The sequence below is a fragment of the Fusarium flagelliforme genome (assembly GCF_020744385.1).
Source record: "Fusarium flagelliforme strain FIESC 12 MPI-CAGE-AA-0113 chromosome Unknown B0J16scaffold_4, whole genome shotgun sequence".
NCBI classification, from domain to species: domain Eukaryota; kingdom Fungi; phylum Ascomycota; class Sordariomycetes; order Hypocreales; family Nectriaceae; genus Fusarium; species Fusarium flagelliforme.
This window is the reverse complement of record NW_025763506.1, coordinates 1,128,838-1,152,029: the sequence shown is the minus strand read 5'-3', so window position 1 is coordinate 1,152,029 and position 23,192 is coordinate 1,128,838. Positions and strand designations below refer to the sequence as shown.

The following is a 23,192-nucleotide window of genomic DNA, read 5'->3' as shown; positions in this document are numbered from 1 at the left end:
GCTTAGGCATCCTTCTCTGACTATATACGTAACATAGTTGATCGCTGTCAAGATTCTCTACCCAAATGAAGACGTTTGAATTGCCGTTAACACGAGCAATGATAGTTGATCCCAAGTACCAATTATGGGCTTACGTGTTTTACGCCAAGAAGTCGGATGTCGGCAAAGGAGGGCAGAGAGTAGGGGTCCAAGGGTCCAACTATCCTAAGCAGTAGTAATGTCATTCTTCAAGCCTTAGACTATCGAGATAAGGTAACTTAAATCCATGCCTAAAGTATCGTAAGGTTGATCAGAATATCTCAACTCAGTCTCACTTGACAACCTGACATGTGCTCCATCGCCCAAGGTACGGTGCTATCGGCTTGCAACAAATACTGTTGCACAGAGGTCCAGACCGGTCCATACTAAACCCCAAGGAGCATTAACTCCTCAACACGAGGTCCCACCACAGTGCTTTCACCTTTGTGATAAGGACACAAGCAAATCATAAAATAGTTGATGGTTGAAGCTATACATTGCTTGATGTTGTGCACACAACAACTTACAGAATCCTTCTACTTGAGTTGTTAGAGCAAGACACCGGCAGAACGTTTACGAGACGCCGGTGAGCCATGGCGCCACACTTGCAGTAAATGCACTTTAAAATCTGACGTAAGACGACTTGAGGTCCCCGAGAAGTGGCTCCCAAAATGAAACCTCCACGATAATTAACCAGCATGTTAATGTGTGCGATAAGGATGTTTGTGGGGTAGTAAGCCACAGGATGATAGATTGACAGGTGGAAAATTGATTCGCGACCGGTATGCGACGTTTATCGTGATATGCATTGACCATTTCACCATATATGCCCCTCAATTCTCGCAATCGCTAGTGTGTCGTGATATGTATGCCGGTGTCTTGGTGGAGCGCCGGCGTCTTGGAACAACAAACAAAACTGCTGTGTCATCAATTAGTCACAAAGTTCAAAGAGGCTCATTGGATGATTCTTCAGCTGAGGCGTTGGCGAAAGTCTGGACCCTTCATTCAACGGGCCGCGATCCCTACGGCCACGATCGTAGCATGATGTATATGTTCTCATGATTAGCATTCTTGACTGCTATTTCCCATTTCCGCATGTTTCACTGACTCGTATTTCAACGTCATCAGACCGAGCAATAAGCATCCCGATCGTCTTTACTCATCCTTTACGACCTCAATTATTTTTAAGATCAATTCAGAAAGATGAGTCCTATATCTAGTACAGATTCCACCACCAGGGCCACCAGTAGTACTGATGAAGGGGGAGTGTCGGCCTTGGGGACCAGAAGGGGGAGGCGCCCCGTGGAAACGCCCACTGGTGAACCAATTAGTAACGTATGTGTTCTATACCCTTCCATTTACTTGGCGCATTTTTCTGAGCTGCCCTGGGAACATGTCGATCATGTCCATCCCAGAGGTTGCGTGTCTAACTGGCTAATTAGAGGAGGCGTATGCAGAATCGCATGGCTCAGCGTGCCTACCGACAGCGGAAAGAGTCCGCCATTGATGTCTTGAAACAGAAGGTTGAAGAGCTGGAGAAATCGAAGGAGAATATGGGTAAAGAGTTTCTCAACTTTACGAACGTTATTCTTGAACAGGATACTCTCAAGAACAATCCTGACATTGTTGAGCATATTAAGAAGTCTACCATTAGTATTCTTACTAGTGCTCGAGAGGTCGAGAATGATGGACCGAACTCACCGGACAATGAAGACCCGGATCCAATTACGACTATCGATGACACGCCGGCTGAAGTGTCAACTGATTATGTCTTGTCGACCGACCAAATCAACGCCCTTGACTTTCCAATGATGGATTATGTACCCCAGCTCGATTTTGATAACCTGGTTGACTACGGATATACTACCAACACGGAGCCTACACCAATACCGGAGTACAACTCCACACCTTCAGCTTTCGACACAAGCTCCTACTGTCAGATGCCAATCAACCAAACCCCGCAGTACAACATGTATCAACTCCCAGGCGCTAGCTGGGACTCTTCGCTCTGCTGCCCTCGATCCTATGCGTCCCAAGAAGCAACTTTTGGTAGACGGTACCAAAGAGCATCTCAAGAAGCTGCCTTCCTCCTCGCTTCCATGCGTCACTCTCCACCCTCCTGGTACAAGAAGGTGTTCGGATTCTGTATGCACTTCGAAACTAGAGAGGAGATCAGCAAGCGCATAGGTGAAACAGTCAGTAAATCTCGGGATGCAACACTGAACAACTGGAGATTTCCTTTCACCAACGTCGGAGGCGCTGGTCTATTCTACCCTGAGCACGGAAATGGAACTGATGATTTACCCATCGGGAACCGTTACATGCAGAACGAGGCATACATGCCTTCAGAGATGTCAGGATTCTCAATGGGACCTTTTGGCCCGTCCATTGAGCAGACTCGAGATCTTCGCCTGAACCCTCAATTACGAATCATTGATCCTAACTATGACGGGGACTTCTTTGATGCAGATGAGATTGAAATATGTTTGAGAGGATATGGCGTGACTATACCAGCCAACAAAGATTTTGTAACTGCCTATATCGACATGGGGATGTTTGAACGAGCAGAGGCGAGAGGGATTGCAGAAGTTCAGAACGATGGACCAGTAACCCCACCAGATGCCTCCAACGACGCAACTAACATTCTAGATCAAGATGAAGAAGCCCTTAGTGCTGACCCGTTATCCTTGCATTGTCCCACTGGATTGATGGGTATGGCCATGGGAGCGATGCCGCCGCCCCCAAAGCCACAACCACAAGAGCAGTGGAAAACGCCCACAAAAAGAGACACAAAAGTGAAGGTCGATGTGGAACGTCTGATAACATGTGAGTGGACGGCACCTTTGATCCTTCTTTGACTGACTTTTGTTCAATAGGCCTCTGTAACGCGACTGTTTGCTTGGGAAGAACGCCTGCGGTCAGACCCAAGGATATCCGAAAGGCTTTGAAGATGTCCTTGGTCGACGAGGATTGATTTTATATCTTTTTGAAATGTGAAATATGGATCGAGCGGAGGTAACACAAGAGATCGAGGTCAGAATGAAAGTAGGAGTGAAATCCAGGGAACGTACGGCTAGCCTAGGTGCTATGACCCAAACATATCGGTTGAAGTTTACATGCCACCAGAATGTATGCAGCCACGGATAAGAAGAAAGATTTCTATAGATATACCACAATCTATAGACTAAACAGCATCATATCCGAACTTGGAGCCTAAATCTGCAGAAACAGCTCAACGTGCTTGGCGAAAGTGCTTGCATACTGGAAGAGAAATCCATGTCCACTGTTGGGGTAGAGAATCAGTTGGCCGTTGGGTACTCTTTGATAGATGAGATAGCTGTTTGATGTTGGAATCATATAATCGTTCTTCATTCGTTAGTACATATGACCAGTTATGTATCAAGAGAGGGTACTTACGTTGCCATTTGCTACCAAGACGGGAATCTTGATCTCTGATAGTCGATCATAAGCTCCCTCTTCACCCCGGCTAGTGTCGGCGCTCATCGTAAAGGTATGACCCTGTGTCGCTTGGCCCTTAATACCCTTTCCTTGATCTTTGTACCCACTGCTGAGCCACTCGGAAACCTCTTCACCACAAGTAGACTCTTTCCGCTCATGGATACGACCCCACCACGCCTCTGCGGCAGCGTCACCTTCAGGGTTCTTGTGGAAGAACAGAGTCTTGAAGACGTCAATGTTGACATCCTTCACACCTGCCACAGCGCCGACATCGTCGTTGGGAGACAGGGCTAGGTCTTTTCCATGGCTGGTGCCAGTGCCAGCGAGGATCAGCTTGCGGATCTTGACTTTGTTGGGATCAGAGTTGAGTGCAACCATCTGGGCGACATATCCCCCGATACTAAAGCCCAGAAGGTCAACCTCGGGCTCCTTGATGAGTCCGATGAACTGTGAGATATCGGCTGCGGATTGCCGAATGGAGTTGGCTACTTCGCCAGTGCTTAAACCAACGCCTGCATAGTCGACGGTGATGATCCGACGTTTAGTAGCCAGAGTGTTGATTACGAGGGGGTCCCACTTGTCCATTGTGCCACGGAAGTGGGTTAGGACGACGAGAGGTGTGCCCAAAGCAGCGCCAATTTGTCGGTAGGCAAACTTGGCGCCATTGGAGGACTGGACGTACTGCGTCTTGGCTGTTTGTTGGGTGGACATTGTGAGTGTGACAATTGATTGAGATGATAGGTTTGTGTGTGCAGTGGAGAAACGATAAAAAACCTATCTTCTAGAAAATATTGGAGATGTATATATACATATCATTCTAAATATCAATTGTGGTGTTGGTGTTATTTGGGTCGGGATGCTTACTGAGCGGAGTTACGAGTAATCTTCCCGACACTCAGCTTATTCGCCCGCCGATTGGTGGTGACACATGCTTCCAGATCGCCTTTTTGGCTGGCCATCGCTCAAAAGCTAAGCCAAAGTTATTCCATTTGCGTAGGATCAATTGAGATGCCTTGGCTTAGCGATGAAAGACCCTTTTGAGAATCCATTTTGTAGCCAACTCGCACGGTATCAGAGGAATTAGCTGTCATAAGCATAAGAGAGAACATAGTTTAGTTATCTTATGCTAGTTTAAACTAACACTTAGGCTACTTTATTTCGGTAAGCTAAGTCTTAGAGGAGAATCCTTCTGTTGCCCACCTTGCTAACGTGGCAGTCGCTCCAAGTTGGCAGCTCATCTGTATACTTCAGGGCCTGCGCTTGGGAAGAATCTCAAAATAGCTGTGCAAGAGCAATACTGGACTTTCACCAAAATATCTCAATTTCACGAGAGCTTAGTGTAGATTCCAGATAGAAAACGATATCTGTTAATTTATGCGAAAGTTGATACCGAAAAACAATTTGTACTCTATCTAAGGCGCATTTCTAATTAACAGCTACCATCATTTGCTCAAAAAGCCTATCTAAGCCGCAACCTTATCCGCAGTATAGGCAGTATAGCTATAACCAGAATGTTAGTTCTCAGTTTCCATATATGGCTTGGGTCAACATACTCGCTATAGCCGACTTCATTCGTTTTGTAGAATGTCGAACGATCGTACTTGGTGAGCGTCCACCCGTTCTTGATACGAGCTGGCAGATCAGGGTTCGCTAAGAAATAAAGTGTCAGTTTCTTAAAGAGATCGATGGGTGGGCAACGAAGTCGCTTACGAATAAAATGTCGACCAAAACCTACGAGATCGTCCGTTTCACTTGCATGTTCCAGAGCTGACTCTGGTGTAAATCCTCCAGCTGCGATAAAGTTGACACCAGCCCGTGTGGCGACTTCTCGAATGGGATCCAAAGACTCGACTTCTTTTTGAACGTGGTCTAGTGTATCAGCTGCGCCATCAGCGCGAGGTTCGATAGCGTGAATGTAAGCGATAGACGGATGGGCATTGACGATAGCTTGTGCCCATGGGACGAATAGGCTCAATGGGTCTGCTTCTCTCATGCCCTGAAAGCGGGTAAACGGTGACATCCGGACTCCCACACGCTCAGCTCCAATGGCCTCGCTGATCGCGTTCACCACGCGGAGTGGGAATTTAATCCGGTTCTCAACGTTACCGCCATATTGGTCTTGTCGATCGTTACTTGTGGATTGAAGCTAAGGTGCGGTTAGAGACTGACTTCGTAGTGTTGAATCAGATGTTCACTTACAAACTGATCGATGAGCTACGGCAAAGGTTAGTTGAAGATACAGCCTAGCTAGTATTCGAGAAAGACTTACGTATCCATTTGCTCCGTGCAACTCAACACCATCAAAACCTGCCTCCATAGCATTCAAGGCAGCTTGGCGATAATGTTCAACAAAACGATCAATGTCGGCTTCTGCCATTGTAGTAAACTTCTCGATTACAGCAGCCTTATCTGGCGTCTTTCGTGAAGTGTCATCATTGTCGAAATATGGCTTCATACCTGGACTGTATACTGCCGAGACCAGGTCAGGTTCCGCAATTCGTCTGACAATGGTTAGCATTGGTCTCCCAGTGGAGTATTTATTTGAGGTTCACCCCAAAGCCCATAACTGAACTACGATCAATCCGCCTTTAGCATGGACCGCGGAAGTGACACATTTCCACGCCTCGATTTGTTCCTTTGAGTAGATACCTGCTTTTTGTTAGGATGGCACACTGCATTGCTGTAAGTAAATACCTACCTGGCGAGTACAGTCTTCCAGCTCCCTCAGGATGGATAAAGGTTCCTTCCGTGATCAGTAAACCGCCAGCTACACATTGTTAGTTCGATCTCAGGGACCATTTTAGATGGTTTAATCATCTTACGCGTCGCGCGCTGGGCATAATAATCAGTTGTGTAAGGCGCTGGGATCGAAGCAGCGTCTGCGCGACCTCTTGTCAAGGGAGCAAGCACAACCCGATGCTGGAGGTTGAAAGCGCCGACTTGGATTGGATCAAAGAGTTTTGAAGATCTTTGGCTAGGCATCCTGAATGCTCTACCTCTCGGATACGCAGATAGAGAAAAACAAAATTGAGTTATGCGATTGATAGAATAATTCGGCCGTTTATGGGATATGGCTACTGTCGAGACCACACAGGTTTCTTTGACTCATATATGGTTCTTACTGCTGGTGAAATGCATCACCGATGTCTGTCAATTACTGCCTCCAACCTTCAAGAACATCCGATATCTGCTTAGAAATTGGAACAATTTAACTCTTCATTGGTCATCAGCGTATTTTTGTATCATTGCAGGGGTTGTTATCTCATTGGCCGCTGCGTTGTGGCGCCAGTCGGACATGATTACTGATGCTCATAATCGGCAGCTTACGAGAAAGCCCGTGGGCATCGCACCACTGTAACCCCCAGAAATTCAACTGATCGTCTTGCTTTTGTCAATTGTTTATAGCGCCAGCAAATGACAAGCTCACTGTCTTCCCTTATCTATGGCATCATATCGAATTATCGCAAGTGACCTCGACGCCGATTGGCGTATGCGGATTAGTGACCCTAGCCGTCCATACAAACTCCAACAGTAATTGCCAAAGAACCGATTGAGGCGATCGTCCAATCAGGTCTGAGATGCATTTAGAAAATTGTTTCAGTTACCACATAGAGGCGGGTTGGCAAAGTAATCACATTCGGCGCGTTGTCCATCATCAGTGAGACCGCTAAAGAGCTTAAATAGTAATATATATAAGGTATCGTACAGTCGAGAAGGCTCTCCCATCAACCAGAAGCTTCATACTTGAACCCTCGACTCCACCATGGCACCCTCTTTGGAACACGTTTTCACCATGCGGCTGTACACATCACCTTCAAAAGCCCTAGTAATTCCGGAAGCTAAAGGAAACAACCATCGAATCATAGCCTTCTTGACACATGGCCACATCAAAGGCAGTGGATTCGAGGCGGAGCTCCAACCCGGAGGTGCTGACTGGATTCTGGTATGTAGACCTCGCAACTACCACTTACTATACTGACAGACCCAGCGCGACCCAGAGACAAACACAGGACATCTAGATGTTCGAGTGCAATTTCGATCTCAAGAAGGCCATGGCTTCTATGTATACTTCAAGGGTGTCTTGCAAATCGACGAAAAATGGATGGAGGTCTTTACCGGAGGACCAAAGGCTCGAACTCTTGACTTTGGTGAGAACTACTGGTTGAGTGCGCCGGTCTTGGAGACCAGTCACCCTGATTTCAAATGGGTTGAGCGATCAGAATTTGTAGGTGAGCTTCGATGGCTGATTGATGAGGATGGTTCTGTAGCAGTGGAGAATGCCATTTACAAGGTGAAGCCAACCGGGTTTTGATGATGCTGGAAGCACAAACATAACTAGTTCCGGGTTTTCTGAGGAGCGAGTTCTGCAGAGTATACAGATACCGATAAAACAACAGAATGATAATGCACGAACATAAAAATCGCATCGTATATACGAGTGCATTAGGACTAGCCTTCTTTTAATATCATGATTTGTTTGCAATTACATCCCTGTTTGTGTTTTATCAGCGCGATAAGATTACAGTGCTGTGTTTCATTGGTTATTTTACAGTGTAATGGGTGAGTCAGCATGAAATGTGACGTTGTGCTGACACGATCCGGCGTCGAGGCGTAGCGCGGCTTGCATCCTGACCTCAATCACTCGAGTCTTTTTTCCAGCTCAATGAAAAATGGCTGAAGACGAAGAGCTGTGTGATAGGCTGACTAACAAACCCACTCGCGTGCGTCGATATCATACACGCAGTAGGACAGGTTGTTCAAGCTGTCGAAGCCGTCGGAAGAGATGCGGTGAACAGCGTCCTATATGGTATCCCTTTCTCATTAAAACTGTCTTGGCGTGTATACTAACCAGTTGCGTAGTGATAGCTGTGTCAGCTCAGGCAGGATATGCTCTTACGAGCCAGTCCAATTGCCGCTGAGAGAGCGAAGAGCGCAGCAAAAGGAAGTCCAACCATGGGATCAGAAGCCTTCTTGGCAAGTTGGAAAGCCATCACAACAAACAACATCCTCCAAAAAGACGTCGATACCTGCCCTGTTAGGGCACATGAATCATGATAGAGGGTATAATAGACTGGCTTGTGAAATGCCTCTGAGATCCCATGAACTCTTTCATTATTGTAAGTTAATGTTGTAACATCATTATTGGAAAGCTAGTCTGACTCCGAATAGTATTCAATAGTGCACAAGGGCCTAAAAATAGTTTGAATGTACCTACTACCAACGGGTTTGTGTTATTCTACTCTCATCAGTGGAAGTCCTACGTATTAACATAAAAAAGCTTGACGCGATTGACAGACGACGCCTTTGGATTACGCAGTACCATACTATTGGCTGGAATGCACTTCTGCTTCCAGTATGGCAACCTTGAACCCTTCGAATCAACCTTTTTCTACCATAGGGTTCAAGTGATCAAATACATTAATAAATGGATTTCGGATGGCAGCCCAAAATGTGATCCGCGTATCATTCGACAAATGGTTACGTTATCCTTTACAGAGGTAAAATCTTCCCCGTGTTTCTACGACTTCAAATCTCATTAATTGTAACAGCTTTGCAACGGTCAAATTCTATCGGCGGAAACCCATGTTAGTGGCATTTTAGCAATCATTGAAAGTACAAACAGGGCCAAAGGGGAGGAACTATTTTCTCTCAGACCTCGTTCAACAGACGAAGAGTTAACGAATCGCTACTTTATCATGTAAGACTGTATTCTCTCTACCTCTCGACCATCTCAATAACCTTCGTTAGGGCGTATACCTATATTTGTGGTCTCAAGAGCCTTTTAATCGGTATTTGTCGTTATGGGAAAGGCGACGCTAGTCTGAAAGACTATACGGGCAAAGAGCTCGTTCAAATGTCCTACAGATGGCATAAATGCGAAGCACTACAGTCTTGGATATCGAAACTTGAGGGAATTCGAGAGTTTCCTTCCTTCATAGCCCCATTGCCACATGGGGCGACCCTAAACAACGCTAACGCATATAACCTCATTCAACCCCTTCGCCAGTTCACAGCCGGGATCGACAATTTGTCTACAGGCGCTCAATCCGCCGATGATGGCTTCGACACCTTCTGGAGAGTAGGGTCCGCGTCTCGTATGTTGGGAGCATTTGTGCGTACACACCTGGAGTCCATCTCAGTGAAGAAAGGGGAGTTGGAAAGGCGCAGGCCACAGAAAGATACCTTTGAGGCTCCTTGGGGTGCTGTAGTCACTGCGTTTGTCATATACTCGCAAACCATACTCTGTGTGACTGAGCCTGTTGACCCTCGCCTGCATAAATACACCGTCACTCTGTTTCACCAGGATATGGCTTTGTATTTCTCCGAGAGCAGGACGCCTAGCAATCCAGCATTCATCCTTTGGCTATACGTTATGGGATTGGTTGGCTGCCATACATCGTCTAGGGATGACGAGGACCTGACAATCCACCCTAGTACCCTGTTTTTCCAGACGGCTGTCAGGCGACAAAGTAAGGAGATGGGTATTTCATGTTGGTCGCAAGCGATCAAGGTTCTGACCGAGGTTACGTGGCCGATTACTCGCGATAGAAGCGGGTTTATACAAGAGTTGTGGGAAAGGTCTGTTTCAACAGAATACCAGAAATAGTTGAATGTGTTTGTAATTAAAGTGAGAAGACAAAGTGCCATCTCGTATTGGACTCAGAGCATGGCTCGAGGTGATTTTCCCATCCCCGGCATGTCAGATAAAGGCATAAGCAAGCGTAGTTACAACCCCACCGACAACTTTACCCCGCTCGTATGAGGACTGTCGTAAGCTCAAGCATCAATCTGCAGTCATTAACTAAGCATTCATCACCGCCGACGTCGCTTGATTCGAACCAGACCCGTGGGGTACTTTGCAGGGCAATGTCGACTGCCGAACACGATGTTCAACCTGAACCGAGGGTTTCAGATGGTGGTTCAAAGCCCCTTCATTATCGGTCGCTTGACTCGCAACGCCAAGAAATCCGAATCTTGCGACTACTCCCAGGGAATGAAGATGATCCCATCTGTTGTACTCTGCATACAATAACGCTTGATGAAACCTCTGACTACGAGGCTCTATCGTACAATTGGGGAGACCCACAAATTTGCCGAGCCATTGAGGTGGACGGGATGGTAAAGGATGTCACAGTCAATCTCTTCAATGCCCTGAGAAGGCTGAGGTTACCACATGACGAACGGCACCTCTGGGTTGATGCTATCTGCATCAATCAGGACGATAATACCGAGAAGTCTCACCAGGTCAATCTCATGAGCAAGATCTATTCGTGGACAAACAGAGCGTTACTCTGGATAGGGGACTTCTCCGGAGACAAGGACGCATGGCCAAATGTTATTCCTGAGGAAACAGCGAAGGTCGCTTTGGACCTAGTTGAGTACTTGGCTGATGATAAACACTATAACCCCGTTGATGGTGGCGAAAATGATGGTCCAACTGAGGAGCAGTTCGTATCTCTGGCTCGCCTACTTCTACTTCCGTGGTGGAATCGAGCGTGGACTGTACAGGAAGCCATTCTTCCCAAAGACGCTGTCATAGCCTGCGGGAGTGCTGAGCTATCGTTCGTGAGATTTACAGAGGCATATGATAATGCACTCCATCACGATTACTCTGGTTGCTGTCATGAAGGCCATCGACTCCTTCTCTCCTTTTACCAAACATTAAATGGGCTTAGGGAGACTCAACGGAACCACAAGGAACTGCCCATAGCAAGCGAAATTATCAACTTGCTTAGAAACAGGGGAGCATCTGATCCGAGAGATAAGATATATGCTTATCTGGGTCTCGTTGATGGGGAGGTTTCAGCGGACTATACCTTGCCTCGTGAGGAGGCTTTCAAGCATACTAGTCGTGCTCTGATCGAGAGGTTTGGAACATTGGATATTCTGCTAAGAGTCTCTGAAAGTGGCCGGTCGCCGACTCTGCCAACCTGGGTCCCTGACTGGGGCGCCGATATCAATCAGGAACGCCTCTTCCAGGAGATAGAGTGGATTTACTCTTATTCCATGTTCAGGGCAGCCGGCCAGACGAAGGCTGAGACCAGAAACTCATTCTCAAAAGATGCTTTGGACTTACAAGGGTTCGTTATTGATAGAGTAGTTGACACAGGGCCAGTCCTCGAAACTGGCAAGGACAAGACAGAGATGGTAGCCATTTGGCAAAACAATGTTAACAGCGTCTATCCAGGGGGTGGGACGTACTTTGAAGCCGCGTTCCATACAATAATGACTGATATCTGTCAATCTTTCGGTAGGCGCAGGCGAATTAAGAGCGATGAAGATCCTCAGGCGCTATTCGTTGAAGCTTTGGCAAGGGATGGAGAGGGATATTACCTTAGTGCTCATGGATGCAAAGGGTTCATGGCAGAAAAGGGCATTATCGGAGTTGGACACCCAGATATAGAAGTCGGGGACAGTATATGTGTCTTCAAAGGGGGCAACATGCCATTCATCCTTAGGGAAGTTCAGAGAGATGAGGGGGATGTCGCTTACCAATACATCGGGCAAGCTTACGTCTACAAGATGATGGATGGGGAGATGATTAACGAGGCTACGGAATGGGATTGGATAAGCCTAGTCTAGGGGCAGCAAAGAAGAAGAATTACATTTCATGCAAAGTGCCAATGGCTTTAATGCTCTGTGGTAAAAGGTTCTATTTTTGAGTGCAGCTGAGGCTTGGACGTTGTCACTGACCGCCACCTGGCAAACAACTGAGCTGCAGTTTGAGTGGCCTACCGGCCGCACCTTCCCGGGTAACGCGTAAGTAAACAAAGCGACTCTGCAAGTGCGCGATACACGGAACATTATGCGCGTTTTCCGTTCTCCATTCCCCATCATCCGAATATGGTACCAGCTGTTTTCCTCGTTGTGGACTGAGTCGAGGCCAAATAGCAATGTGCAGAACGTTACCATCCGACACTAAACAAAGGGAATGCATGTATCGGAGAGCTGTGTCCCCTTCTCTGTACCACAGTGAATGAATCAGTAAACACTTGGATGTCATATATGATGCCAGTCGGGAAAGAATGAAGGCTGTGGCAGTGTAGTTGTCAGATATCAAGCAGCTTGGCAAGGGCTCGTTGACCAGCCATAGGTCTATGATGCCCAGAGATGTGACAACCAGTAACAACAAATGCAATCCCCCTTTGGCACAGTGGCAGCGCGCTCCCACCAACCAGGCCCGAAAGGGATGCGGATGTGAGTCGGAGGTCTTGACCCAGGTTCGAGTCCTGGAAGGGGGGTCTCTTTTTTGCCCCTTTGAACTATTTCGATGCTGCATTTCCTAGCCAGGTACAAGGCTATGATGCCTAATGACCTAAGATCCGGCAACACAAAAACAACCCTTTTTGGTGCAGTGGTAGCACACTCCGTCCTGCTTCCCTCGGGAGGTAGTTCCTATCTATAGCCGCGTTTAACGTGAGTGGGAGAGACCCAGGTTCGAATCCTGGAAGAGGGGTTATCCTTCCTTTTTGCCTCTTTGATATGTTCCCAGGCTAAGATAAGGGACCGGCCAAAGCTCTATGATGCCCAAAAGTCCGAGAGTCGGTAACATGAAACGCAACCAACCCCCTTTGGCGCAGTGGTCAGCGCGCCCCCTAGTTACCGGCCCCTTAGCGGGACGGTTTATGTGTGTTCATACGTGTTCACAATCTGGGGAAGGGACCCAGGTTCGAATCCTGGAAGGGGGATATCTCTTTTTGCTCTTTTGACGTGCTAATAAGCTAGATGAGGGAACCAGCCAAAGGCCTATGATGCCTGAAATTCCGAGAGCAGGTAACAACAAACACAAGCAACCCCCTTTGGCGCAGTGGTCAGCGCGCTCCCCTTGACTCACTCTTTAGGGAGGGGGTATCAGTTTACCGCTCGTGGGGAGGTCTAGACCTAGGTTCGAATCCTAGAAGGGGGATGTCTCTTTTTGCTCTTTTGGGGCATTTGGATTCTTAACTTAAGTAATCGAACCATGAGGTTACAAGGGCACGGCCAGTGCCGGATCCCCTTCTCCGTACCCTACTCTACAACCGCGCATGCACTGGACTCAAAATTAGGCAGCAGCGTATGCAAGTTGGCCTGGGAAAAGATTATATGTAGAGGCAAGTAGAACACTGATAACGCAAAAAGGCATGGAATCACAACGGCTTAACGATGTTGAAAATGTAGGATATGGGTCCATATAGGATAACTTTAATGCAGAAGCATTATTAAGCGAGTATAAATATATAATGGATTAATTTAACAAGGACCCAAAATGTCATTGATGTCTGTCCTATCGTATATTTCAGACAGAAAAGAACAATCTTCGGGTCAATCTGTTGATTTGTTCGTATGCGTGAAACGACCGGCTCCTTGAAGAAGTCAGATGAGTGAGACAGAAATGACTGCCTCCCTTAGCCTCCCTCATCGTTGTCTGCGTTCCGAGACCCTTTTTACTTCCCCTCTCTTGGTTCTCGTCGTCTTCGTTGAAAACGATTTTGCGCTGTCTTGAGTGTTATTGAAGGGAAAGTGCTATATCCTATAAGGAGATAAGCTGGAATGGAGAGCAGGAAACAAGAGACATCATCTAACAAGAGACTCCATTCACTTTCAGGGTGACATTCTACACGCAAGTAAATCTTGTGAAACATTCGGGCTCCGACTCATAAGAGACTCGCTTGCGACCCAGCACTGAACTTAAATCTTCACCATTCATCATCAGCATCAGCGTCTGCATCACACCCGTTATGTCTATCAACAGAACCAGCCGCATCATCTTTGATACTCTTGCTTGTGCGCTTGGGAGTTGCAGGGGACAAAACGAAGGGCACATACAATGACGAACGGTGTATTCTTTGCTCTGGAGGTTTTTGGCGGAGGTTTCTTTGGTGTACGACCCTTCAGAAGAAGTTGGCTTTCAGTGATACTGAGCTCAGAAGTTTCCCTGTCTAGCTTGTAGTTGACTCATATTCTGCCAACAGCGGTATGGTAAGGATAAACACACAATATCATCAGGGCCTTATGCCGATACATTGTAGGAAAAACATGGGATTTCTAAACAAATAATACTACCTACCTAGGACTTGAGTCTATGCCTACTTATCATCTTTAACTTCTTTAACACAAACCAACCGTTCTTTCGCAAGCGATACCGCGTACGTCCGTCATGCCCTGGCCGAATAGCAATGAAGCTATCAACAGTTACAAAATGCATCCTTATAACAGCTGGCTGTCAAGCTATATATTTGCAGTTCCAGAACTGCTCTGAAAGTTCTTTCTTTTCGTTGTTCATTCCGGAGAGTTCTCATCCGTCTGTTGAGCAGCTGGAACATCGCGTTGTGGGCGTATCGGGCGGGGGAAAAATTCGGCGGTGCGGAGCATAAGAGACACAATAATCTAGTTTTTCATCACCAGACTAGTATGACAGTTGATCTGCTTTATTTTGGCATCCTGACCGTTTGTATACTCTTTCTGTCATCTACCCCTACTGCAGCTAGTCCGTATTGCACAGCGCCCCCTCCGTTGGCCATCCTGATTGGCTCAACTGGATGGGACATTTTGTAATTTGTCAGATTATAGCATCCCCCGCCACATCGTTCGCTAATAACGCACCAACCGCGAGTTTTAAAAGTAAACGATACCTCAATAATTCTTGATTGATAGGAACAATGGAGAAAAGACCGGCGATATGCACATACCGCGTACGGCCTGGCCTTTACTCAGACGTGAGTGAGGTCGTCAAGGTCTGGAATGCTGCGTTTGCTAAAGACCAACTCATGGATATTCTATTTCCGGGTCGACAAACCCATCCAGAGTTGCTGTTAGCTCAAATCACGCGCCTCTTCTATTCGCGCTACTGGACTCCTAACTATGACTTGCACGTTCTTGTATCGACGACTGACGATAAGCCTGTGGGCCTCACATGGTGGAAGCGACCCGACTCTCAACTGTCAATCTACGAACGCTGGATATCTCCTTGTATGTATAACATTCTCTACCACCATGTAATAACACTAATTATCATTTTAGCTGCCTGGGCCTCGCCCATCGTTCACGCTTGGTACTGGCTTCGCAACAAACTCTTCCCCATCCCGAATCTGGATCAGCACGCAGCTGAAACTTTTGCACGTGTCTTTACGGATATTGAACCCAAGTTGCGAACAACCTCACGGCGCCGCGATGCCTGGTACCTCTCCACACTGGCCGTTGAGCCGTCACTTCAGGGCAATGGCTTGGGAAGCATGCTCTTGAACCATGGGTTGGAAAGGGTTGACAAGGCCGACGTAGCTGGTTGGTTAATTGGTCTTGAGGGTATTGATAGATTTTATGAACGACACGGATTTGTGACAGTCGAGAGGGCCAATGTGGGAGAGCTGGGGCACTGGAATGGTGGTTCTATCATGTTCAGGAAAGATGCGGCATAACTCACATCTGCCTATCGACAGAAACGAGACGCTGAGATGCTTTTGTACGAGAGCCTATATGCCAGATATGTCATTGCAGGTCGATTGTCTTGATACACTAGACTTTTAGTTTACAACCTGTGTAAGACTCTAATCCTATAACACAATCAACTACAAACTACCAAGCTGGCTAGAATACAGTGTGTGATTCTTATGTTTTTTAGTCTTCTTGTTGAGGAAAACCCTGAATTTAATCCATAACTACAAACCTGGAAGCATGGAATTTATCCTATCTCAATCTAGATCTCGTAGGCAACAGTCTTTTCATGACCAGGCACTTCGAATCAACACAGCTTGAAATTGGGCCACGTCATAATGGTGCTTATGCTTACGTGTAGCGATCTTAGTGGTGTCCTGTTTAGTTATTGACAGCCACTAAGTAGTCCCATGCGTAATGATTTCAGCTGATCAAGATTAATTATATAAGTTGCTTGTAATCGCCGTTATCTTCAAATTTTTATAACATCTTGTTTTCCACTTCTACATCACTCGCGCATCAATTTAGAAAACCCACACCAACATCATCATGCCCGTCACCGTATCTGTTGTTGACCACCCAGCTAGGCCATGGGGTCAAGATAAAGCAAGCAGCGTCGAGGAAATTCTCAAAGCGACCAATAACAAAGAGTTCACTCGCTGCAAGCAGGTCATTCAAAGCGTGTTTTCAATCGATGGATCAATTGAAGACAAATTTGTGTCCGGCTCCAAGAATGGCTTGGTCTGGGCAGCCTTTAATGCCTATAGCAACCATCATCATCTGACGATCCGCCCCGAGGATGTCTGGTTCGCTATTATAACTCAACTCAGTTCTTACATCAATGCAAACGCAGAGAAACTCCGCCATCTCTTTGTTAGTCATAAAGGCAAAAAAGAACTCATCATCAAGCAAGCCGGATTTTTACACACGGCCAACTATGGAGCATTTGTTCAAAACATAACGAAGGAAATGGTAAATTTTAAGGACCCTACACTACGTGATTGGGTTCTGCCTTCATTCTCTACCACCACCGATGTTGATCGAGCTGTTGGCTCTGTGCTCTTGATGGGCGCAATGCAACAATACTTTTCGTACACATGTATGCTAACGTGTGGCCTCCCGTCTGTCACGCTTCTCGGAGAAGTCACTGACTATGAGGATATTTTATCCCGCCTTGATAAGTTGGAGAAAATGGGCGAAGAACCCACTCGTTTCGCTGAATTATTGAGGCCTGTTGTTCAAAAGATGATCCTCTCTTTTGAGGAGCCAACCAACCCGGAGGTCAAGAATTTCTGGAACTCAATCGCAGATATGCATGAAATGTCGGGTGCAACCACGTTGACCGGCTGGATCACCGCATTCTGTTTCTGGAACGATGAGGGAAAAGCACAAAATGGTGGGTGGGGTTGTGAGCTTGACGGACTATCGTATCCCAGCGTTGAAACCCAGGACATTCCAGGTGGTTTCGTCACCGTTCCTGTCAAAGTCAACGATCACGGCAAAGTGTACAGTTGCAGAATGCTAGCAGGGTCAATCGGCATCCAAGCACTGCCAGACTATGACTATGACCCCACGGCTGCCAAGGCTTATTATGAGGCTCGAGGCGAGTACTTTGATGATGAACGGCAACAGCTGCTTAAAAGACTAAGCGAAGGCAGAGACGAGAAAGAAGATGGCGCATTGGAGGAAAAGCAGGAGGGTGGTTCTGATGGGAAGAAGAATCTTGGGTTTCCTGGAATCCAGCCCGTTTCCGGATGGATGATTTATGAAGATAAAGATGGCATGTCAGTGAAGAAGTCTATTCTTAACGTGATGGGCTTCTAAACAAGACCTTGGACGAAGGCGAATCTAACACAGACGAGTCAATAGTTGTATCTTGATTTTCTGTTTCTAACAGACTGCAAACTAGAAGACATTAATTTAAATGAGAAAAAGTAATTCGTGTCTTACATGTTGTTTTTGCTACGTAATTCGTCTTTTGCTCCTGGGCAATGGGGACAACAACTCTACTGTCAAAGAGCCAGCTCTGCTACTAGCCATAGGCAAACAGTACATTCTGCAGCTAGAATTAGACAGATGTACCCATACGCTGGTGTCTCTTATTTTACCTAATCGTCAGATCGAAATGAGTTAGTATTCTCTTGTTATAGTCACGATTATATGCTGAAATCACTTAGTTCGAAGCATGATTGACATCTGGCGATATGAGCGTTTCATGCCTGAAGGCCGTAGCCATAACCACAACGGCCATGTTCAAGGTGGCTCCAATGCAGACAACATTCTTGCAGACGCCTACTTTAAGAAACTGGACACAGACAATCTCGTCAGTTGGACAGATGGCTATGCTGCTATGCGAACCAATGCCGAGCTCCAGCCATACAATAACTTCGACTTTAATGACCCGACAGGGAGTACAAAGGAGGGAAGAAGCGCGTTGGATGATTGGAAGAAGTATGGCTATGTCAGCACAAACTATGGGAGAAGCGTGAGCAAGACTGCCGAGTACTCGTTGAATGACTTTGCCTTGTTGCAAGTCGCCAAAGGCGAGGCTCCAGATGAGGTCACGAAGTACTTGAATCGGTCAACGTGAGTTACAATGACCCTGACCATACAGCGTAGATTGTCTAACGAGGTCCAGCGGATGGCAACGTATGTGGAAGAAAGATGCAACGTCTCACAATCTTACCGGGTTTCTCGCTCCTCTACAACCCAAAGGTACGGCTCTCGACGGGTACGATCCTTACGATATGGTCACACTGATCAAGTTTATGGGTGGCCCGGAACAGTTCGGGAAGCGTCTGGATACAAGTTTCGTACCTGGTCTTGGAAGACAAGAGCAGGGTAACAATGGTATTAGCTCCATAATCTATAATCCATGTAACGAACCCAGCTTCATAACACTATTCCTGTACAGTGGAAGAGTGTAATAAGAAGCAAAGCTATTGTGGATGAGTATTATCATACTGGAGCAGGTGGCATGCCGGAAAACGACGATGCAGGCAGTATGGTCCAACTCTAGAGGGTTGGCCCCGTCTTAATGTGCTCTCGTAACCAATATCGCCCTGATTTTCTAGTAAGCTCTATTTCCGCTGGTTGGGTGTCTCTGAGATGTATTTGAAGAACAACATCGCTGGCTGATCGCCGACCGCAATGCCTGCAAGAGCTTTCACCCGTTAGACTTTTCAGGTAAGGATGAGGTGCGCTACCATCAGGTCGCAAGTAGAGACTCCTCGGGTCCGGACCGTCCGTTAGATTCAAGGAACGAATCAACTTGTTCAATTCCCTGCCGGCTGCTTTATCGACGTTGTGGATTTCCCCGAGATGCCGAGACACGCGATCCTTATTTGCCGTTATAGCATAGCCACATTGCTTACAGATGATAGCAAATCCGGGCGAGTTGAGGTGCAGGCCAATGCAATCAAGCTCGGCAAGTATTTCTGACGAGAGTTGGCTGTAAAGCCTTGTGTAAGTAGAATACTCGTTGTCTGGCATCATTCTTAACCAGTTGATGTGGAATCACTAGCTGGAAAGGAGAATCCAGATGAGCCAGAGGCTAATTCACTTCTACAGGGATGGCACGGGACACTAGGACGGAAAACGCGGCACGTTGTGAGCAAGAATACTTAAAGAAGAGGAGGAGAGGGAGGAGAGCTGTAATTATCCGCCTCGTAGCTGGGACAGGGCCATCCCTGCACTAACTTAAAATACGCGTATCCAACAAACTAGACAAACAAGTGGTTTCAGGTTAGTTTATCCGTAGGTGTCGTAATTATCGTCCAACCGAAATAGATTCTAGACCCGGAGTAGGAACATTTAGTTATCTATATATACCCCCGCTTACCTGGCCTCTCCAGTCCATTTCACACCAATCTCACCATTATCAACCGACACTACTATCTATTCGTCACCAATACCATAAGAATGAAGTTTTGCATCCCACTGACCGCATTTGTCGCCACACTCGCGGCAGCGACACCAACCTCTCCTTCCAAGACCATTGAAAAGCGAGCCACAACCTGGTGTGATGCTTTCGGTTCTGTTGCCACTCAGGGTTATACCTTTTACCACAACAACTGGGGAAAGGGTGACGCTACTTCGGGCTCTCAGTGCACAACCTTGAACTCTGTTAAAAACAAGAACTTTGCTTGGACCTCTACCTGGTCATGGGCTGGAGGCCCAACCAAGGTTAAGTCTTACTCTAATGTCGCACTTGAGAATATCAACAAAAAGATCTCTGATATCAAGTCGGTCCCTACTACATGGACCTGGCGGTAAGAAATATCCAGTCGTTGCATTTTTTAACCTCACTGACCTACTTACAAGATACACTGGTACCGGCATGGTTTCAGATGTCTCCTATGATCTTTGGCTGGCGCCCTCTGTTGGAGCTGCTAATAAATACGAGATTATGATTTGGCTTGGATCTTATGGTGGCGCTGGGCCTATCTCTGAACAGAACAAACCTGCTATCGCAAAGCCTACTATTGCCGGTACTACCTGGAGCCTGTTCAAGGGTCCTAACGGGGACACGACTGTCTTTTCTTTTGTCGCACCCTCTAACATTGGCAATTTCAAAGCTGATCTACTCCCCTTCCTGACCTACTTGACAAAGAACCAGGGCGTTCCTAGCACTTATGTTGCCACCAGTTTCCAAGCCGGCACCGAGCCCTTCGTTGGTAAGTTACTTCCTTTTAGCCTGACATCCCTATTTCTTCTACAAACTTGATTCTAACAGTTATAGGCTCGAACTGCGTCTTTAAAACCTCTGCTTATACTCTATCTGTTAATTAGCCTAATTAAGACCTAATGCAGTAAGCTTGAGAGGACTTTTAATGAAAAATCTTTTCTCAATTTCAATATTAAACTACTAGTATTTTAGTTATTCCTGGCTCTAAAATATAAATCTTTTACTGGTTATCAGGAATGTGTAGGTTCCGATCACCTTCTCTATTTTCAAAAACTCTACTATTCACCATAAACACTATCCCGGACCACGGTCCTTGTGTGCAAGAAGATCTAGCGTTCAGCCTACGAAGCTCCATTAATCTTTCTGGAACTTAGCAGCCATTCCCACACGACTGCGAATATTCACCTTATAACGTCGGTTTTGTGATCCATTTCATAGTTTCATTTCTTTTCTGGCTACCCTACGGCTACTCTGGTGGATGCACTGCCCTGTTCCTTTGTCCATCCTGACTGGCTCGGAAAAGTCGCTCCGCCGCCTGCTTACTCGCTATTGCCCCACTTGTGGCTGCTTACTAGATCCAAGTAGGCAGCTGGGAATCTCACCTTGTCATCGGCCATGCCTGCTAAGGGTTCGAAGTCATTCCTGGCAACTTTCTGCGAGCTACCTTAACTCAGCCTCTACCACTCCTAGAAATGCCATCCGCTGGATGTGGAAACTGTCGAGGTCTGCCCTATGAGAAACCGTTGATTGGCTCTGCTAACGACCACGTTAGCTCGAAAGGTCCGCTGTGATCAAACACTGCCGAAATGCAACCGCTGCGTCAAGTTGGGAGTGAAGTGTCAGGGCTATGGGTTGCGCTTGTCTTGGCCACGTCCAAATGATCGACGACGGGCCATAGTTGGACCTAATCCTAAAGCAGCACGATCGAAGGGTATGTTATCTGATCATCGATGGATCAATACGGAATCCAGAGATATGAAGCTGCATGATCAAATGTCGACTTTAGATCACATTCTTGGATTCACAGCCGATATGATGCATGAAGCGTTTCCGGAGTCTCTCAGTTCCGGTTATTCGGAGAAACAAGAAGGATTATTATTATTGCTCAAGTCTCCTAGCGTAGGAGCTATTGCGCAGTTGAGCTCATCAGATGCCAGCTCGGTCCAGTATTGTGTGTCGTCTTTCCCAACCTCAACTGATTTAGCTCACACCAAGCAGTTATAGAGAGAGCTTCTTATTCCATTAGTGGTTTCGGACAGGATGCGCAAAGGGTCCCTGAGATTGTCACTCGCATGGCTCTCTCCGATGTAACACTATCATCTGCAGCCGTACTAAAGTCCGTCATCGCTTTAGCATCTTTTCATCGCGACAATACGGCAAACTCAATAACCCGACCAAAAGCTGCTGCTCTACGAGCATTGTCCGAGTCTACGCAAGGACTTATTGGTATAACAGAGTCAGCATGCCATATCGCTGCCGGGATTATACTATGTACTCTGGAGGTGTGACCATATCGCTGCTTCAGCTACTGAGATACTAACATCACCGCCAGATTCAGCAAAACGCAACCAAGACAAGCCACTGGTTGTGGTATGCTTGTGGCGCTGCCAAGATCATCAAGGCATCTGCTCTAGATGAGATGCAAATAGACCGGGACTTAACGGCCCTAGTGGGATGGGTTCACTATATCAATACCATAGCCAAGTTTGGCTTACGCCACTGGAAACCAGACTTCACTTTGGAAGCAGATAGTGCGGCTAGTATTGACTTCGATACTTTTCATCCAGCCGTTTGTGATGGGGGACCGGTATTTGATATTCTAGCCTTCAACGGGAAAATGGATTCACTAACACTTTTTAGCCAATCCTTTCAGGGATCCCACACGAGATACTATACCTGCTTTCCGAAACCTTCAATACCGTAACAGTGTCTTCGGACCCAAAGCATGGCACAGAAGAATATAGGACTTGTCTTCAAATACTTGACTGGAAGTTACGGAATATCAGTGACCACCACAAAGGCAAAGTCGATGAATTCGACGGACAGCCTGCCTTTAACATAGCAGTTGAGCTCCATCGGCTATCCACTTTGATATATCTTAGGCGTGCGTCCGCCGGAATTCTGAAACTGGATCAGAGTTTCAATGATTGGGTCGAGCAGGCTTTCGAGTTACTTGCCCATCTACCAACCTGTCAATGGCCCTTGCCGTTGCTCATCTTTGGCCTCGAAGCCCAAGAAGATGAGAAACGAGCGATTACGCTCGATCTTATGGATAGGACAATGGAGGATGGAACATACAGAAACATCGCAACCGTGAAGAAGATTCTTGGGCTTGCTTGGGTACAGGAGGATCTATCGGTCGACCACCTAGATTATGTCCATAAGCTTGGCGTTATTCTTAGCTCTACTTACCGATCTGTTCCTGCATTTATTTAGTAACCATTTATAATCAAGCATTCTAATTGAAGCTATCGTCGTACATCTACTGAGGCACAAAACATTATCGTACCGTAAAAGTGGATATTGCATTTCACTCGTGCCTGAGGTTACGCTAAGAATGCTGGTTCCATTCATCCAATTAATAATGCAGGTGAAATGAATATCCGAAATCCACTTG

At 46.7% G+C, this 23,192-nt stretch overlaps 10 protein-coding genes and 4 non-coding genes across 14 annotated transcripts; 12 read left to right on the top strand and 2 right to left on the bottom strand.

Moving 5' to 3' along the window:
- Positions 1-1,027: 1,027 nt before the first annotated feature.
- Positions 1,028-3,391, top strand: B0J16DRAFT_371854 (uncharacterized protein). The gene is made up of 3 exons (XM_046130435.1): positions 1,028-1,353; positions 1,461-2,844; positions 2,895-3,391. The coding sequence occupies exons 1-3, from the start codon at positions 1,222-1,224 to the stop codon at positions 2,990-2,992; spliced, it is 1,614 nt and encodes a 537-aa protein (XP_045982608.1). The 5' UTR covers positions 1,028-1,221; the 3' UTR covers positions 2,993-3,391.
- Positions 3,232-4,188, bottom strand: B0J16DRAFT_268362 (Alpha/Beta hydrolase protein; the record flags this gene model as incomplete). The annotated part of the gene is made up of 3 exons (XM_046123483.1): positions 3,232-3,384; positions 3,436-3,488; positions 3,537-4,188. The coding sequence occupies 3 exons, from the start codon at positions 4,186-4,188 to the stop codon at positions 3,232-3,234; spliced, it is 858 nt and encodes a 285-aa protein (XP_045982607.1).
- A 752-nt stretch (positions 4,189-4,940) lies between these two features.
- On the bottom strand, positions 4,941-6,459 carry B0J16DRAFT_414389 (uncharacterized protein; the record flags this gene model as incomplete). The annotated part of the gene is made up of 8 exons (XM_046133447.1): positions 4,941-4,977; positions 5,031-5,127; positions 5,188-5,623; positions 5,677-5,691; positions 5,747-5,978; positions 6,030-6,126; positions 6,176-6,244; positions 6,300-6,459. 8 exons carry the CDS (start codon positions 6,457-6,459, stop codon positions 4,941-4,943), a joined length of 1,143 nt encoding a protein of 380 aa, XP_045982606.1.
- Positions 6,460-7,240: 781 nt separating this feature from the next.
- B0J16DRAFT_319773 (uncharacterized protein) lies at positions 7,241-7,789 on the top strand (the record flags this gene model as incomplete). The annotated part of the gene is made up of 2 exons (XM_046125534.1): positions 7,241-7,420; positions 7,460-7,789. The coding sequence occupies 2 exons, from the start codon at positions 7,241-7,243 to the stop codon at positions 7,787-7,789; spliced, it is 510 nt and encodes a 169-aa protein (XP_045982605.1).
- Positions 7,790-8,117: 328 nt separating this feature from the next.
- Positions 8,118-10,164, top strand: B0J16DRAFT_340724 (uncharacterized protein). The gene is made up of 6 exons (XM_046127725.1): positions 8,118-8,284; positions 8,338-8,594; positions 8,647-8,701; positions 8,756-8,975; positions 9,027-9,175; positions 9,226-10,164. Exons 1-6 carry the CDS (start codon positions 8,148-8,150, stop codon positions 10,082-10,084), a joined length of 1,677 nt encoding a protein of 558 aa, XP_045982604.1. The 5' UTR covers positions 8,118-8,147; the 3' UTR covers positions 10,085-10,164.
- A 180-nt stretch (positions 10,165-10,344) lies between these two features.
- B0J16DRAFT_304226 (heterokaryon incompatibility protein-domain-containing protein) lies at positions 10,345-12,074 on the top strand (the record flags this gene model as incomplete). The annotated part of the gene is made up of 2 exons (XM_046124715.1): positions 10,345-11,728; positions 11,801-12,074. The coding sequence occupies 2 exons, from the start codon at positions 10,345-10,347 to the stop codon at positions 12,058-12,060; spliced, it is 1,644 nt and encodes a 547-aa protein (XP_045982603.1). The 3' UTR covers positions 12,061-12,074.
- A 543-nt stretch (positions 12,075-12,617) lies between these two features.
- Positions 12,618-12,719, top strand: B0J16DRAFT_t159. The gene has a single exon. It is a non-coding gene; the product is annotated as a tRNA-Trp (tRNA).
- A 99-nt stretch (positions 12,720-12,818) lies between these two features.
- B0J16DRAFT_t160 lies at positions 12,819-12,934 on the top strand. Its single transcript has one exon. It is a non-coding gene; the product is annotated as a tRNA-Gln (tRNA).
- A 109-nt stretch (positions 12,935-13,043) lies between these two features.
- B0J16DRAFT_t161 lies at positions 13,044-13,166 on the top strand. Its single transcript has one exon. It is a non-coding gene; the product is annotated as a tRNA-Asn (tRNA).
- A 105-nt stretch (positions 13,167-13,271) lies between these two features.
- On the top strand, positions 13,272-13,384 carry B0J16DRAFT_t162. Its single transcript has one exon. It is a non-coding gene; the product is annotated as a tRNA-Ser (tRNA).
- Positions 13,385-15,078: 1,694 nt separating this feature from the next.
- B0J16DRAFT_362575 (acyl-CoA N-acyltransferase) lies at positions 15,079-16,096 on the top strand. Its single transcript, XM_046129818.1, has 2 exons — positions 15,079-15,426; positions 15,478-16,096. Exons 1-2 carry the CDS (start codon positions 15,117-15,119, stop codon positions 15,870-15,872), a joined length of 705 nt encoding a protein of 234 aa, XP_045982602.1. The 5' UTR covers positions 15,079-15,116; the 3' UTR covers positions 15,873-16,096.
- A 290-nt stretch (positions 16,097-16,386) lies between these two features.
- Positions 16,387-17,932, top strand: B0J16DRAFT_340721 (uncharacterized protein). Its single transcript, XM_046127724.1, has one exon. The coding sequence runs from the start codon at positions 16,438-16,440 to the stop codon at positions 17,710-17,712; it is 1,275 nt and encodes a 424-aa protein (XP_045982601.1). The 5' UTR covers positions 16,387-16,437; the 3' UTR covers positions 17,713-17,932.
- Positions 17,933-19,694: 1,762 nt separating this feature from the next.
- Positions 19,695-20,855, top strand: B0J16DRAFT_304222 (concanavalin A-like lectin/glucanase domain-containing protein). The gene is made up of 3 exons (XM_046124714.1): positions 19,695-20,159; positions 20,212-20,564; positions 20,630-20,855. Exons 1-3 carry the CDS (start codon positions 19,810-19,812, stop codon positions 20,677-20,679), a joined length of 753 nt encoding a protein of 250 aa, XP_045982600.1. The 5' UTR covers positions 19,695-19,809; the 3' UTR covers positions 20,680-20,855.
- A 183-nt stretch (positions 20,856-21,038) lies between these two features.
- Positions 21,039-23,052, top strand: B0J16DRAFT_340715 (fungal-specific transcription factor domain-containing protein). The gene is made up of 5 exons (XM_046127723.1): positions 21,039-21,298; positions 21,348-21,746; positions 21,794-22,077; positions 22,128-22,382; positions 22,436-23,052. The coding sequence occupies exons 1-5, from the start codon at positions 21,268-21,270 to the stop codon at positions 23,009-23,011; spliced, it is 1,545 nt and encodes a 514-aa protein (XP_045982599.1). The 5' UTR covers positions 21,039-21,267; the 3' UTR covers positions 23,012-23,052.
- Positions 23,053-23,192: the final 140 nt, after the last annotated feature.

Coding starts and splice junctions, on each gene's coding strand:
- B0J16DRAFT_371854 (XM_046130435.1), top strand. CDS start 1,222: ATGAGTCCTATATCTAGTACAGATTCCACCACCAGGGCCACCAGTAGT. Junction 1,354..1,460: donor CTGGTGAACCAATTAGTAAC/GTATGTGTTCTA, acceptor CTGGCTAATTAG/AGGAGGCGTATGCAGAATCG. Junction 2,845..2,894: donor TGTGGAACGTCTGATAACAT/GTGAGTGGACGG, acceptor TTTGTTCAATAG/GCCTCTGTAACGCGACTGTT.
- B0J16DRAFT_340724 (XM_046127725.1), top strand. CDS start 8,148: ATGGCTGAAGACGAAGAGCTGTGTGATAGGCTGACTAACAAACCCACT. Junction 8,702..8,755: donor AATGTACCTACTACCAACGG/GTTTGTGTTATT, acceptor AACATAAAAAAG/CTTGACGCGATTGACAGACG. Junction 8,976..9,026: donor TTACGTTATCCTTTACAGAG/GTAAAATCTTCC, acceptor TAATTGTAACAG/CTTTGCAACGGTCAAATTCT.
- B0J16DRAFT_362575 (XM_046129818.1), top strand. CDS start 15,117: ATGGAGAAAAGACCGGCGATATGCACATACCGCGTACGGCCTGGCCTT. Junction 15,427..15,477: donor CGAACGCTGGATATCTCCTT/GTATGTATAACA, acceptor TTATCATTTTAG/CTGCCTGGGCCTCGCCCATC.
- B0J16DRAFT_340721 (XM_046127724.1), top strand. CDS start 16,438: ATGCCCGTCACCGTATCTGTTGTTGACCACCCAGCTAGGCCATGGGGT.
- B0J16DRAFT_304222 (XM_046124714.1), top strand. CDS start 19,810: ATGAAGTTTTGCATCCCACTGACCGCATTTGTCGCCACACTCGCGGCA. Junction 20,160..20,211: donor CCTACTACATGGACCTGGCG/GTAAGAAATATC, acceptor CCTACTTACAAG/ATACACTGGTACCGGCATGG. Junction 20,565..20,629: donor CGGCACCGAGCCCTTCGTTG/GTAAGTTACTTC, acceptor TAACAGTTATAG/GCTCGAACTGCGTCTTTAAA.
- B0J16DRAFT_340715 (XM_046127723.1), top strand. CDS start 21,268: ATGCCATCCGCTGGATGTGGAAACTGTCGAG. Junction 21,299..21,347: donor TGGATGTGGAAACTGTCGAG/GTCTGCCCTATG, acceptor CGACCACGTTAG/CTCGAAAGGTCCGCTGTGAT. Junction 21,747..21,793: donor TGCCAGCTCGGTCCAGTATT/GTGTGTCGTCTT, acceptor CACACCAAGCAG/TTATAGAGAGAGCTTCTTAT.